The sequence below is a fragment of the Pongo pygmaeus genome, chromosome 5 (assembly GCF_028885625.2).
Source record: "Pongo pygmaeus isolate AG05252 chromosome 5, NHGRI_mPonPyg2-v2.0_pri, whole genome shotgun sequence".
NCBI lineage: Eukaryota > Metazoa > Chordata > Mammalia > Primates > Hominidae > Pongo > Pongo pygmaeus.
In genome coordinates this window covers 138,593,893-138,607,743 of record NC_072378.2, presented here as the reverse complement: position 1 = coordinate 138,607,743, position 13,851 = coordinate 138,593,893, and the positions used below count along the sequence as shown (strand labels likewise).

Here is a 13,851-nt window from a genome sequence, read left to right as displayed (position 1 = left end):
ACAAGCCATGCAAGTAAGAGGTTTAAGGGAGGTATGGAAATTCCTTGCCAAAGAAGCACGTGCTCAAAGCCCATGTAGCAGTAACTAGCTAAAGAACAGACTCCTCAGAGGACTGAAACTGGAATCAATAGAGACTGGCACACAGGAAAGAAAGGGTTTCAGGAAGGAAAAGTGAAGCTCTTTGAAGTGCGGTTTCCTCACTCTAGTGGTCTCAACTGGTTTGAGGCCATGGTCCTGCTTCCTTGGCTAGTTTTCTTGCCAGGAGGTGGGGTTACTCCTCCCAGTCTTACAGAGAACATAACATAACAAGATGCTTCCGAGATAAATAGATCAAGGCATCTGTGTACTTTTCTGCGGGATTATATCTGAGACTACCTGTTCCTTAATTGTAGAACATTTTATTTCAGGTATGTCTCAGAAATAATGCTACCATATCAGAGTAAAAGAAGTATTGGCCGGGTACGGTGGCTCATAACCTGTAATCCCAGCACTTTGGGAGGCCGAGACGGGTGGATCATGAGGTCAGGAGTTGGAGACCAGCCTGGCCAATATGGTGAAATCCCATCTCTACTAAAAATACAAAAAAACTAGCCAGGCGTGGTGGCATGCGCCTGTAATCCCAGCTACTCGGGAGGCTGAGGCAGGAGAATCGCTTGAACCCAGGAGGCGTAGGTTGCAGTGAGCTGAGATTGTGCCACTGCAGTCCAGCCTGGGCAATAGAGTGAGACTCCATCCCCCCCACCCCCAAAAAAAGTATCACTGAACATTTCAAGAGCTATAAACCAGCCCAATCTAAAAAATACTTTAGTGACAACTAGAACTGTTAAATTAGAACCGTTGGTGGCAGGTGTTGAGCGTCAATGTTTTTTCAAGCTCCCCAGGGCAACAAGTGAAACTATTACAAACCTCCCAACCTCTGATGTGTTATATATAATGCTCACAAAAGATACACTATCCATATGGAAAGATACTGGAAAAAGTGACATATTCCCGACGGCCACTTGAATCTATGGTCACAAAAAAATGAAATGAATCAACATTTGAGCTTTATATATATAAAACACCATAGAACAATTATCTAACTAAATGCCTCGGTAAAGGTCCAAGGGTATAAGACTCCTAAGCACTTCAGTTGGTTGCCAATATTATTACGGCAAGATTCTGCTAACATTCTCTAAGACTGAGGGGGAGCCAGGGAGCAATATAGCAGAGTGATTAACAGTACATGTTTGCAATATTAAAAGTCTGGATTTGAATATCTAGCTGTAGAAACTTGAGCAAGCAAACTTCACTTTGCTTGTGTTCTTTATCTAGTTGTGGCAGAAATTAAAGGAGAATACATGTAAAATGCCACTTATTGCCATGCCTTAGGCACTCAGTGACTAGTAGCTATTATTATTAACCAGTATATTAGGATGGAGGGCTGGATGGATGGAAGGAATAACAATAAAAAAGGTGTTTTTCATACCCTGAAATTATGATTCTTAGAGGAAAAAAAAATGGCCTTTGAGACAGATTTTGCTTGACCCTGATAGCATGCTACAGAATCAAAGACTGGAAGTTTCCATGAGTCAATAAGATCAAACCAGCAAACACTCATTTACGAACTAGGCTTTCTGCTTTTGAGAAATCTCACAGAGAAGCCTTCGGCAGGTATAAAAAAAACCTTTCCAATGGAACAGGCTCACCGCAGCCTCCGCCTCCCAGGTTTAACCAGTTCTCCTGCCTCAGCCTCCTGAGTAGGTGGGATTACAGGCATGTACCACCACGCCTGGCTAATTTGTATTTGTAGTAGAGACGGGGTCTCCCCATGTTGGTTAGGCTGGTCTCGAACTCCCAACCTCAGGTGATCTGCCTGTCTCGGCCTCCCAAAGTGCTGGGATTACAGGTGTGAGCCACCGCGCCCAGCCCCACCTTTTTCTTTTACTCCAAGACCTTGGCAATTTCTGCTCCCACAACTTTTTCCTATATGAAGGTAACTTTCCTTGGAAAACTCAACATATCTGCTACCCTGGGCGTAATATTAACAGAAATCTTGGGCTCAGCTTTCAATCAATGAAGAGAAGGGCTATGCATCCATGTGGAGTTGTAGTAATGATTTCATGAAATTGAACAGAAAGCACTTGTTGGATATTTCATAATTGTCCATTTTTATATTTGGTAATATTTCTTATGCTTCCTCTGTCACAGAGGATGCTGTTCTAAAAACTTTTCATTATTGCAGTTTAATTAAGCAAGTTAAATTTAGATACACAAATGAAGGCTGCCCTCTTATTTACATTTTGAGAGCTTAATGATCCTTTTATAGTTTCAGAACCTTGGGGAAATAGCCTCATTTTTCATACTTAAGTACACATCCCACTTCCTGATCAGCAGGTTTCAGGGTAAACACTATTCATGAGTAATAGTCAATGTATACAAAAGTAAGCAGGAAGAGAACATCTAGATGCCTTCTTTACATTTCCACAGGAGTTTTAAATGGTTTATTTTAAGGTGCTTTTATAAATTGCTTCCCGATTTCAAATGTGGCAATGGCAAACATTTCCCATTTACTATGTGGCTGGACTTGTACTAAAAGCTTTTTATATGGATTGTACTTTTCTTGTCTAATTAGCACAACCACACTATGAGCTCGGTATCACTTATCATTTCATCTACAGAGAGCAAACATGAGGCTGGGACAGGTATCCGAGGCAACACCACTAGGCAGTGTAGAGCCGGGTTCATATCTAAGCAGTATGACTCCGGAGCCCATTTTTCTCTCCCACCAAGCTCAAATGCCTTTATCATAATATTGTTCTTTGGCTATGATCTGTTGTTGTTGTTTTTCCTTTCCTGGTTTTGGAAGAGGCCACAGTGTTTCGATGTTGCATCCTATCTGGACGGGCCTGCTGAGTCTTTTTATTTTGGCTTCCAGATACTCTCAGTGAACACCCTTCACTCGTGCTGAAGTTGGTGGTGTGTGCCTATTATTCAGGAATATTATTTTCAATCATTCTGACTCTCATTCAAAAACTGGTTCTCGTGAGGTTGTCAGTATCAACAACCTCGATCCCTGGCAGCCCTCTCCTCCTGAAGACCCTCTGCTCCTTGTCTCCCCTTCCCCCAGTTCCATCAGCAGGGGCAGTGGCTTGACAGCTCCCCTCTCTTCCTTCATATGGCAAAGGGTTAACAGGCCTCTTACACACCAATCCTGCTTCTTGGTATTTTCAGAAACAACACTGTCTTTTGAAAAGTGAACCTGCAAATAATGAAAGAGCTCACAGGGCTCTCTTAAAATTCAATTAAAAACAAATGCAAATAAAACAAATACAGAGTATACATACAAATGTGTTAAAGGAAAGTGTTCTTTCCATCTATATCAATCCATATTTTAAAAGTGACTTGTATTGTAATGAGAGGTCAGCTGATTGGCTGCTGCTTTCTCTTTTGACAGTCACATAAAAATTTTCTACATGCTCAAAAATAATTTTCTCTTAATTTTCACTCTTTAATACCACATGATACCATAAAAAGCACATGTATCTGCTAATATAAGTACTCTCTATGAGTGCTGATAATTAGCCTTTTTCTCCATCATTTCAGAACTCAGAAAATCATTCCTCTTTGTGCTTTGAATGTATACTTTTATCAGAACATACAAATCCTGTAGATATTCTTTTCAAGAAATGGAAGGGAAATTATTCCAAGCATATTAAAGTTCAGCTTTGAAATGGTAGTGTTTCCAAAAGCCAAAGGCATATGCCAGGCATTCAAGAAGCCAAGTTTTCTGTTGGACATATTCTTGGGCGTGCTGGAAGGCACACATTACTCTGGGCTGCAATACAGATTGAAACGAGAAGGCTTTTCAATGATCATTTCAAAAGGCATTCTTCAGGGTTTTGAAGATGGGGAGGGGATTTAATCTATAAACATCTCTCTAAATCTCCTACTTGGTTTCTTAAAAACTATTTTCTTAAATCAAATGCTTTTCAATGAATTGTAGGCAAATTAGACCGAGAAACCAATACGCCTGAGTGGAGCAGGGTAAGGGGAACCAGTACTGTTATGTACATGGTGAAGGCCTCAAGTGAAGCAAACGTAAGCATGCAGGGCTCTGAGACACACGGCATTAAAACTAAGAATGGCACACCACACAGCATGCTTCCCACAGATCAATTCCTTAGCAGAAATTCCCCACGGTAGTAATCAGAGAAGGATTCACTCCAGTGCTGGGGCTTAGTTCCACCCCAATATTTAACCCAGTCAGAGATAAAGCAGCTGTGAACAGGAGGCACAGACACAAGCAGTACTCACCTCCGCGATCTTCAGCACGGCACTCCCATTCAGATCAAATGTCGGCGTGTAGGTGATGCATAGTAAAACCTTTAACAAGGTGAGAGATGAAAGAAGAGACAAGGGGTTAACAGTATGGAAATTCACTGTTGTTTCATATGCCATTTGTGCAGTCCTGTTTTTATGATTCCTTTGCAACTTGCTTTATCTAATGTTTCTTTATATCCCACCCACTGCTTTCTCATTAGTGGCCACACATTGCCTAATAAAGTAGAGACCATCCTGTAAAAAATAAAGGCTGCTAATCTCTCCCCATGGAAAGGGCTTACAAGACTGGCCAGAAACAGCATCTCTCAACAGCTCCAGGAGGTGTGTCCAGTAACAGCAAAAACCACAAAAGAGTTGATTAGTAGCAGTCATTTTAAAAATGCCAGGCTTAATGCTAGGCACTTCACATGAATTATCTAGGTTGACCTTCTAAATAAGTGTTATTATTATTGCCCCCATTTTACTGGTGAGAAAACCAAAACTCCATGATTAAATATGTTCCCTAAGGTCATACAGGTAGCAAGTTGTTGAACTCAAGTAATCTGACTCCATGTGCTCACTCACTAGGCAAAGCCATCTCCACCTCTTCTGGAACTCAAATGTCAGTGTCATTTTCTATTCCTATCCCTTTCCGAAATCCACATGGAATTAGAAATTCTTTTATTGCATTTTCCTCTTCCCTCTTGCAATTTCCTCCAGAATGTTGCATGGGGTTTACTTACTCCCCTTATTTTCCAAGATACACAGACAATGGGTCGACGACATTTGCAAGATCTTTAAGGACCACTAAAAACTTCACTTTCTACTTGTAGAGCCTTTAGGGAACAGATCAATAAAAGCCTGTGGCATTTTAAGAATTGCTTCTCAATTTGTAGGTAAGAGGCTACTCTCTCCCTCTTCACTTAGCTCTGACTTTTCTTGCTGCAGAAAACAGACACAAAGGTGCTGGTGTCTGCTCCTTGATCTCAAACTCCACAGTCATGCCCTGCCTGCAGCTTAGCCTGCCAGGGACAGTCTTCTGAGCATTTTTCTCATCTGTTCAATTCATGAAGGAGCATGGAGGCCTAGCAAATTTACTTAATACAGGAAACTGCAATTGTCAGATGTGACAAGAAATCTCTCCCTATCTCTCAGTCTTAGCTGTCAGCTAGGCCAGCCCTAGGAACAGTCGCTCCTTCAGAGAAAGCAAGTATGTATGCAATTAAAGGGGGGAAGAAAAGATATTTTTTTGCCATATTTAGTCACAAGGGTGGGTATTAATTGTAGGTGTGCTCCTCAGTCTTTTGATTCTTAAAGGGACTTAATCCAAGAATCAACACCAGATAAAAATCAGCTCAGTTGGCTGGGCACAGTGGCTCATACCTGTAATCCCAGCACTTTGCAAAGCTGAGGTGGGTGGATCACTTGAGATCAGGAGTTCGAGACCAGCCTGGGCAACATGGCAAAACCCTATCTCTATTAAAAATACAAAAAAAAAAAAATTATCCAGGTGTGGTTGTGGGCGCCTGTAATCCCAGCTATCTGGGAGGCTGAGGCAGGAGAATCGCTTGAACCCAGGAGGTGGAGGTTGCAGTGAGCCAAGATCACACTGTTGAACTCCAGCCTGGGCGACAGACTGAGACTCCATCTCAAAAAAAAAAAAAAAAAAAAAATTTGTCTCGGTGCCATGGCGATTGAGAAAAAGGGATTGGGGAGCAACTGCCTCTTAGCCTCACGGGAAATAGCTTTCTTTTGTTTCATGACAATCTTTGGGAGTTGGGATTTGGTAGGCAGGGAGGGATGAGAGCTGAGGACAGCGGGGTCAACAGGACCTACCCTGGGGTTGGAGGGAGGCTACGTCTTCCAGGTCCCTGTAAGTACACAGTGGTGGTCCCATGGCTGAAAAGCCCTGTCCTTGGCTCCTCCTCTATTTGTTTTGCCACATGGCTTGATTGTCTTCTTTCCAGTCTTAGACGTCGCCCCCTCAGAGAAACGTTCCCAGATCCCCCTCTCTAAAGTACTCAGTATCACATCTCCTTGTTTCACTTACTTCAGAGCAGACATCAGTCTCATAAATGACTTGTTTGCTTATTTGCAATCTTCTCATTAGACTATACCATCCGTGGAGCCTCGGAAAGGCCCTCAGGACATTGTCACATGATGCTTTCTTACTTTGAGGTTTTTTATTTTTAGTGCCATGTTTCATGGTTGGGGGGCGGGCAGTCTGAGGTGATGCTGGCCAGCAGAGGCCACTTGGTCCACCTGGGCTCTTGATTTTTTAAGTATTGACAATAAAGACTGGCACCACTTTACGATATGAAAATAATGATGGCAAATATTTGTCCGCACTGGTTAATTATTAACATTCCTTATAGGACTGACGATCGACTTTCTGCCTTCTGCGGCTCTATGTGTTCATGCAAGGTACACAAAGGTAGGTTTAGGAAGAAGCGTTCAAAACTTGACCCAGTTTTCTGTGAGCAAGAGCTGCTTTTCGGAGGAACGGCTAGAAGCAGGAGCAGTTCCCATGTGAGGTCTTCATGAGGGTGTTGAGTTAGCAGTATCGGTAATCAAGATTCTCAGGGGAATGCAGGAAGCTTGAGTCCCTGTGTCTCAGGGAAGCCCATCATATGTAGAGGGAGGCCTCCCTGCAACAGTCCACAGAAGCTGAGGATACCTGCACCCAGGCCCCCAGCCAATGCTGACCATGTTCACAAGATGTTGGAAGGAAGGCTTTCCACACCTAATGTCTGGCCACCAATAGTCAAAGACTCACTGAGCTATATGGAAAAAAAAACCAAAAACAACCCTGAAAACAACAGGAAATAATGAAAGGAAGGTAAAGCACATTAATGGAGCCAGTTCCTTAAGCTCATGCAGTTTGTTGCATGAAAAGCACGGCAGATTTTAATTACAGGGCTGATGGTGTCCATGCCCTCCTGGGACTCACAAAATGTATTAAGGGCAGAGCATCTAGCCAGGATGATGCAGCAGATAAAAATGACTTATTGAAACTGTTGATGCTCCCAATGCTTAACATGTATTAATTCGCTAGATTAAAACACAGACTAGGGGTAGAAAATTTAAGGCAATAACAAATTGAAATCATCTGACTTCCATTGCATAATGAGAGGGCAACAAGTTTAGATTAACATTCTGAGCACGCTGGCCCCATGGAAAACAGAAGCAGCTAAATACTGAGGGCAATTTTATTAAAAATATATCCTTCACAGGGTCATTAAAGCATATTGACTAAATTACCATGGAACAGCAGGAACTTGAGTGATGGGCAGCGTCTTGCAATCTATACCAGCTTGCAGAAACTGCCTCCATAAATAAGCCACAAGGATAATAGGGAAAACAGGTGCAAAGCTTTCCATGAAAAGGGAAAAATCATTAAAATGGCTAATAAATGTCCCAGATAATTGAATAGCTACTATATGCAAGAAGCAATCCCTCAATTTAAAATGTGTACAGAAACTCTGGGTTTAGGGAAACAAAATTAGAATTAGACTTGAAAGGAGAAAGCAAAGCTGATTTATTGCAAGATTTGGGCACAAGTGACAAGAATCTAGAAAATGTGGTCACGTTAAGATGAGAGAGGGATGGATGTGGACAGATAATGATGACGAGCACAGAATCGCAGATGTGCTCTTTTAAGAACATCCTGAATTAATCCTCTCCCAAGGACATGTCCTGGTCATGATCGGGGGCTTCTCTGTCAGGCACACCCTGTCCAGCGACCATGATCAGAGCAGAGCAGAGGCTGTGATGTCAGGGCCACAAATGAGACATGATCATGCATGTGATTTGGTGTTTAAGTGCTGTGTGACTCTGTCTATGTCCTGTAGCCCTTTACCTTTAAAATTCCCATCCCACCTCCCAAGGATAGTTACAGGAACAAATAAATTAAATGAATGTTTAAAGAAATAGTGCAGATGAGACAGACCTTTAAGCCTGTCTTCTCACAGAAGCTACACAAGTCTCATTTGATGTAGTTCATGGTAGCTATTCCAACATAGATGATTATGCTTATTTCAAGTAAAAAAAAAAATTAGAAATATCAGATAATCCACATTGAAAAGCATAGAACCTTTGGTTTTTCACTCCATGTCTTATCAATGCCACAAGTTCTCATTTTTCTGATCCAGCTCCACCTTCTTCCTTCTGTCCTCCCTTTTGGGCTACTATTCAATTCCAGTCATTATTCACTAAGGTTCTAATTGTGGGATTACAAATATAAAGGAAGCACAGTCTTTGACATCAAAAAAACTCTCACCATCTATTGAAGAAATGAATGTCTGCAACTGTTCTTCAAGGCTGACTGTGATAAGTGCTTTTGCAATTGTGAGGTATATAATAATTTAGAAGGCTAGAAGACAAATAACTTTGGAGAAGACAGACTTTGCAGATGAGAGGACATGTGAACAAAGCGCCAATACTGGAGAGAAAAGGGAGGGAAAGATGCACCAACCAAAGGAAGTGTCATGAGCAAGGCATGGAAGTGTGAAAGCAGAGGCCAGGGATGATGCTGGAAAGATCAGCTGGAACTTTACTGGATGTCAATTTAAATGCCTTATGTTAAGTGTTTCACACATATTAGGGCTAGTCAGCCCAATAAATTATAACTAAAAGGAGATAAACTAGGGCAAATTGGAAGTCAGAGAGATCAAACAGGCACTTAATAAGATCTAGATGATGTCGAAGACAGATCCTAGTTGTTCCAGTAGCAATGAATTGACTGTTGCGCATTTGGAAAAAAGATGCAGGGAGAGTGGAAGACAATGGTCACCCGTGTTTGAAACCTGGGTACCATCCTACCACTGCCCTCCCACCAACCCCTACTGTCCTAGTCAACCTGGCTGAAATCTCTCATACCCCACCATTCCCATATATTTTACAAAGCTTTATATTATATATTAATGAAGTAACATGCTTTGGAGAACAGAAATATAATTTGCTCATATTGCATAATATAAAATATTTAATGCTACAGAACGGGCAGACAACTCAAAACACTTATTCCTATAGCACTTATTTGGAACAGTTTAGATACACTACTTAAATCTGTATACTTACACACATATATACACACACACACACACACACACACGCACATGCACACACATTGGATTTCTCAGCTTCTTAGCAGTAAGGTCTACCTTTTTTGATGCCTGCTATGTTTACAGCACCTTGCTGGGCCCTGGGAGATGCTAGGAGCAGCTGGGCCTTGGCCCATGCTCAATATCTTCTATAAAATACCCAGATGAATGGTCAGCCTCACAGTTTCAGTGGAACTGTGCATCTATGTGCCTACTCATTATTGTAAAATGTGTAGACAATGTAGTAAAACAGCCCTAGTGGTATGGAAGAACACTGTTCTGGGCACCTGAATGTCAGATCCAGGTGGCCTGACTGGTGAAAGGCAGTTTTTGTAACCAAGTAAGGTAATACTGGAGTTTCAGGTGATCTAGTTAGGGAAATTATAATTTGGTAATCCTGAATGACGGATTACCAAATTACACTAATCTGGCAGGACCTCGCTCTGGATGGGGAGAAAATCATCTCTAGTATAACCAGAAAGCATGTCCCATGAGACATTTCTGATATTTCCCATTATGCTCTGCTGAGAACCTATCTTCTGCACTCTCCATCATAAATGGTAACTTGTATAGGATTTATGAGTTGAAGAGCTCATTTCTATCAAGGTTCCAACAGAGCCCTCTGCAGGACCATTTCCAGGGGATTCAGGGGTAAAGAAGTGATTCCTAAAGTGATGAGAGAGCAGCTCCATGGCCACACTACACCTACCTGGGTGCTGGATTATTCAGGCTCCTATTCATTCACTCAACAAATATCTGCTGAGGTGTTGCTAGAGGCCACATCCAGCGTAGGTGTTGGACACACAGCAGTGAACAAATAAGATAATCTCTTATCTTGCAGAGCTAACATCTGGTATGAAGACGGTCATAAAATAAAAAATTACAATAAGCTGTAATGAACATTCTGAATGGGAAAATGCAGTGTCCTCTGGGAAGGCATGCCATGGTCTAACACATAATGCACAAGGTGTAATGCTGTATTCATCCTTTCATGGAACTCTAAATTTCATGTTATAACATATACAATAAATTAAACCTAGGGGAAAAGAAAAGGGTACCATCAAAATGTGAGCTGATTTTAGGGAGTCAGCCACCCCTATGCCATATGACGGGCATGAGGGCATATTGAATGAACAAGACATTATTTTTCCTTTTTCTTAAACTGTTAAAAATTATCTTAATTAACACACAACTCCTTCTTGGGGGGAACTGTGGTTTCATTTTTCAAAATATCAGATGTTATTTATAAATCAAACCAAACAAAATAAGCTAGTTAGGGCTCCAAGAAGTACAGCCCACAGAAGGCCTTGCATTTTTCTCTCTTGGTGTATGGTGAAAACCTTAATGCCAGGCGTATTTCAAAGCCAGACTCTGGCTCTGGCTGAGAATTTAGCTTTGTTGCTTAACACACATTTCCTTCTGGCCTCTCATGTAGATTGGCTTTAAACTTCATAAAGTTAAAAATTATTGCATAATTCCTTCTCTTTAGAAACACTCCAGTTCTTTTTTTACTCTGTCAAATTCAGCAGCAAGAACAGAAAATTCAGTGACAAGCACAGGAATACTGAGACACCAAACGCCCTTCTACGGGGTGAAGGGTATGCTGCCTTCCGCACGTGCAGCCAAATAGAGTGTTCATTGCTGAAAGTGTACCTCCACCATGAAATGTCAACAGAGATTTTTTCCCTCATGGTTCAGGCACAAACAACAAAGCAGATTTAGTCTTCTGAAGTTCGCAAAATGGCAGATTGTTTATCTCTGGAGTGAGGGAAGGACGGAGTCCAGAGTAAACAAGGAATTTTCAGAGGACATTTCCTTACTTCAGTTTTAAATTATGGATGTCACAGAGTGGTATAATAGACACTGGAGACTCAGAATGGGGGAGGGAGGAGGATGAGGGATAAAAAACTATATATGGGGTACAAGGTACGCTCCCCAAACAACATGTTCACTAAATCTCATACTTTACCACTACACAATTTGTCCATGCAACCAAAAGCCACTTGTACCCCTAAAGCTATTGAAATTTTTTTAAAAAATAAAATGTTGATGACAAAGACAAACCTCTTTTCTTACTTTGATCAAGGTTTTTCAATCTCAGCACTATTCACATGTTAGACAAAATAATTCCTTTTGTGGGCAGGACTGTCCTGCTCATTGTAGGATATTTAGCAGCATCCTTGGCTTCTACCCAATAGATGGCAGTGGCAATACCCCCATTCCCCCAGCTCCTCCTTCCCACTGCCAGTTGTGACAAGTGAAGATGCCTCCAGGAATTGCTAAATGTCCCCTGAGGACAAAATTGCTCCCACCTGAGAACTACTGTTTCATTCATTTCTATCCCACATGCCTTGTAGACATAACTCAGAACTTCTACCAACAAGCTTGTCCAACCCTGCGGCCCATGGGGCACATGTAGCCCAGGACAGCTTTGAATTTGTGTGGCCCAACACAAATTCATAAACTTTCTTAAAACATTATGAGTTTGTTTTGCAATTTTTTTTTAAGCTCATCAGCTATCGGTAGTGTTAGTGTATTTTATGTGTGGCCTGAGACAATTATTCTTCCAATGTGGCTCAGGGAAGCTAAAAGATTGGAAGCCCCTGCTCTACAACACTGTTCCAATTCCAAAAGGCTGAGAGCTAGAATCTAGGACTTCCAGAGAAGAACTAGGATGAGCCACTGATCCTTCCCTTTGCTTCAGAGACTGTGGATTAGAGGTCACAACAAGTAGCTGGGCTACAACCTCAACCTTTATTTTTGACCCTAAGAAAACGCATCATTATTTTATTTCATAAAACATGTACCACTATTGGCAGGTTAACAACCAAATCACTTTCTGGCCCAACTTGCCAAATTTCTGTCAAACAGCTATTATGAGAGATTTCTTAGTCAACAGATTTTGCTGGAGCTCCTAAACACTCAAGGTGGAAAATCTTTCAAATTCCTCATTGGTTTATGGTCATGTCACAGGTTCTTTTCTGGCCTTTATTGATTGCCACTAGAAATAAGTTATTGATATTCATCAGATATGCCCTTAGCACCGAATTATAGGAAATACTGTAACAGTGATAGTCACAGAAAAAATATGTAAATATTAGTTATAATTAATTTAGCTAATTCACTTGAACCAATAATCTGTTCATTATTTATATTTTCTTCTCCCTTCTAAACTTTCTCCCCTGGTCAAGTCTTATAACTGTCATCTCTAACTAGAGGACTCACAAATCTATTTCTAGAGTCAACATTTTCCCCAGGTTGTAATCCTTAATTTCAGTTTCTAAACACCACAAATAAATATTGACATATTAGACCAAATAATTTCTTTTGTGCAATTCCATGAAAATCACATCAACCTCACTAAGGCTCTAATATGGTAAACAGCTAAACATTTCTTGTTCTAAAATTCTTAATTACCCCTGTAGATATCCCCATCAAGAAACAGAATCTATTTCCCTACCTTTTAAATATGAGGTATGGAGTGACCATTGGCTTGAAATGACCAATGGGACATCAGCAAGCAAACAAACCAAACCCCCAAAACACTTGGGGCCTCTGAGTTCCTCAATTTTCCCTGCCACTGCCACCACGTAGATAACCTGCCATGCTAGAAAATGAAAGACCTTATAGAAAGAGGTACCAGTCTTCCCACCTGGACCTGATGCAGCAATTGTAAGTCAGTCAGCCCCAGCCAAGCCACCAACTGACCGAAGATGTATGAGCAAGCACAGCCGGGATCAGCAAAAGAACAGGACAGCTGAGCCCAGCCTGAACTGCCTACTGCATTTTGGGGTGGTTTCCGATACATGAGGCATAGTCTCAACCATATTTATTTTAGAATATGAACTTGCTTTACTATTTCAAGTGAATTCTAGGAGATTCAGCTGTGTTTATATGGGAAGGCAATTTAGTCGATCAAGATGAGATCTACTAATTCCAACCCTTATGAAGAACAAACTGGATTGGTCAGTTATGTGTTGATTACTGCTGGATGATAACATGTGATTAAGATGGGAAAAAGAAAAGGAAATTACTGTGGAAGGGCTGAGTCGATGTCCTTCCAGCAAGTGTATTAGACGTGAAGACCAGCAAGTGTGTTAGAACTTGCACCCAAAGGTTGAGTGAAAAAGACTTTTTTGTTCCGTTGTACAAGTAGTTCATGTTTTAGAAATAGACTCTAGCCTAAAATTTCAGTAGAATGCAGGATTTTCTCACAGAAATAAAGATATAAATTACAGATAGTTGCTTAGAGCAGCCTACAGATTTCTCTTTCATCCAGAACACACAGGAAGTATTCTGTATTGGCAATAAATAAAATGGAACTAATAGAAAAATAAAAATAAGAAATACAATTCTTAATTATGCTAACATTAAAACTGTACTTAAAGGACTATATAGATATAGATATATAGAGAGAACCATGTAGAAAATGCTTATGATTTAAAGT

At 41.0% G+C, this 13,851-nt stretch overlaps 1 protein-coding gene across 2 annotated transcripts in view; it reads right to left on the bottom strand.

The window, feature by feature from the left end:
* The window catches only part of ARFGEF3 (ARFGEF family member 3), a 185,614-nt gene that overhangs the window by 113,501 nt on the left and 58,262 nt on the right, over nucleotides 1-13,851 (bottom strand). For both annotated transcript variants that reach the window (XM_054491336.2, XM_054491337.2), the window contains exon 5: nucleotides 4,297-4,365. In XM_054491336.2, coding sequence (XP_054347311.1) covers nucleotides 4,297-4,365 — 69 coding nt within the window. The remainder of the gene's footprint in view (nucleotides 1-4,296; nucleotides 4,366-13,851) is intronic.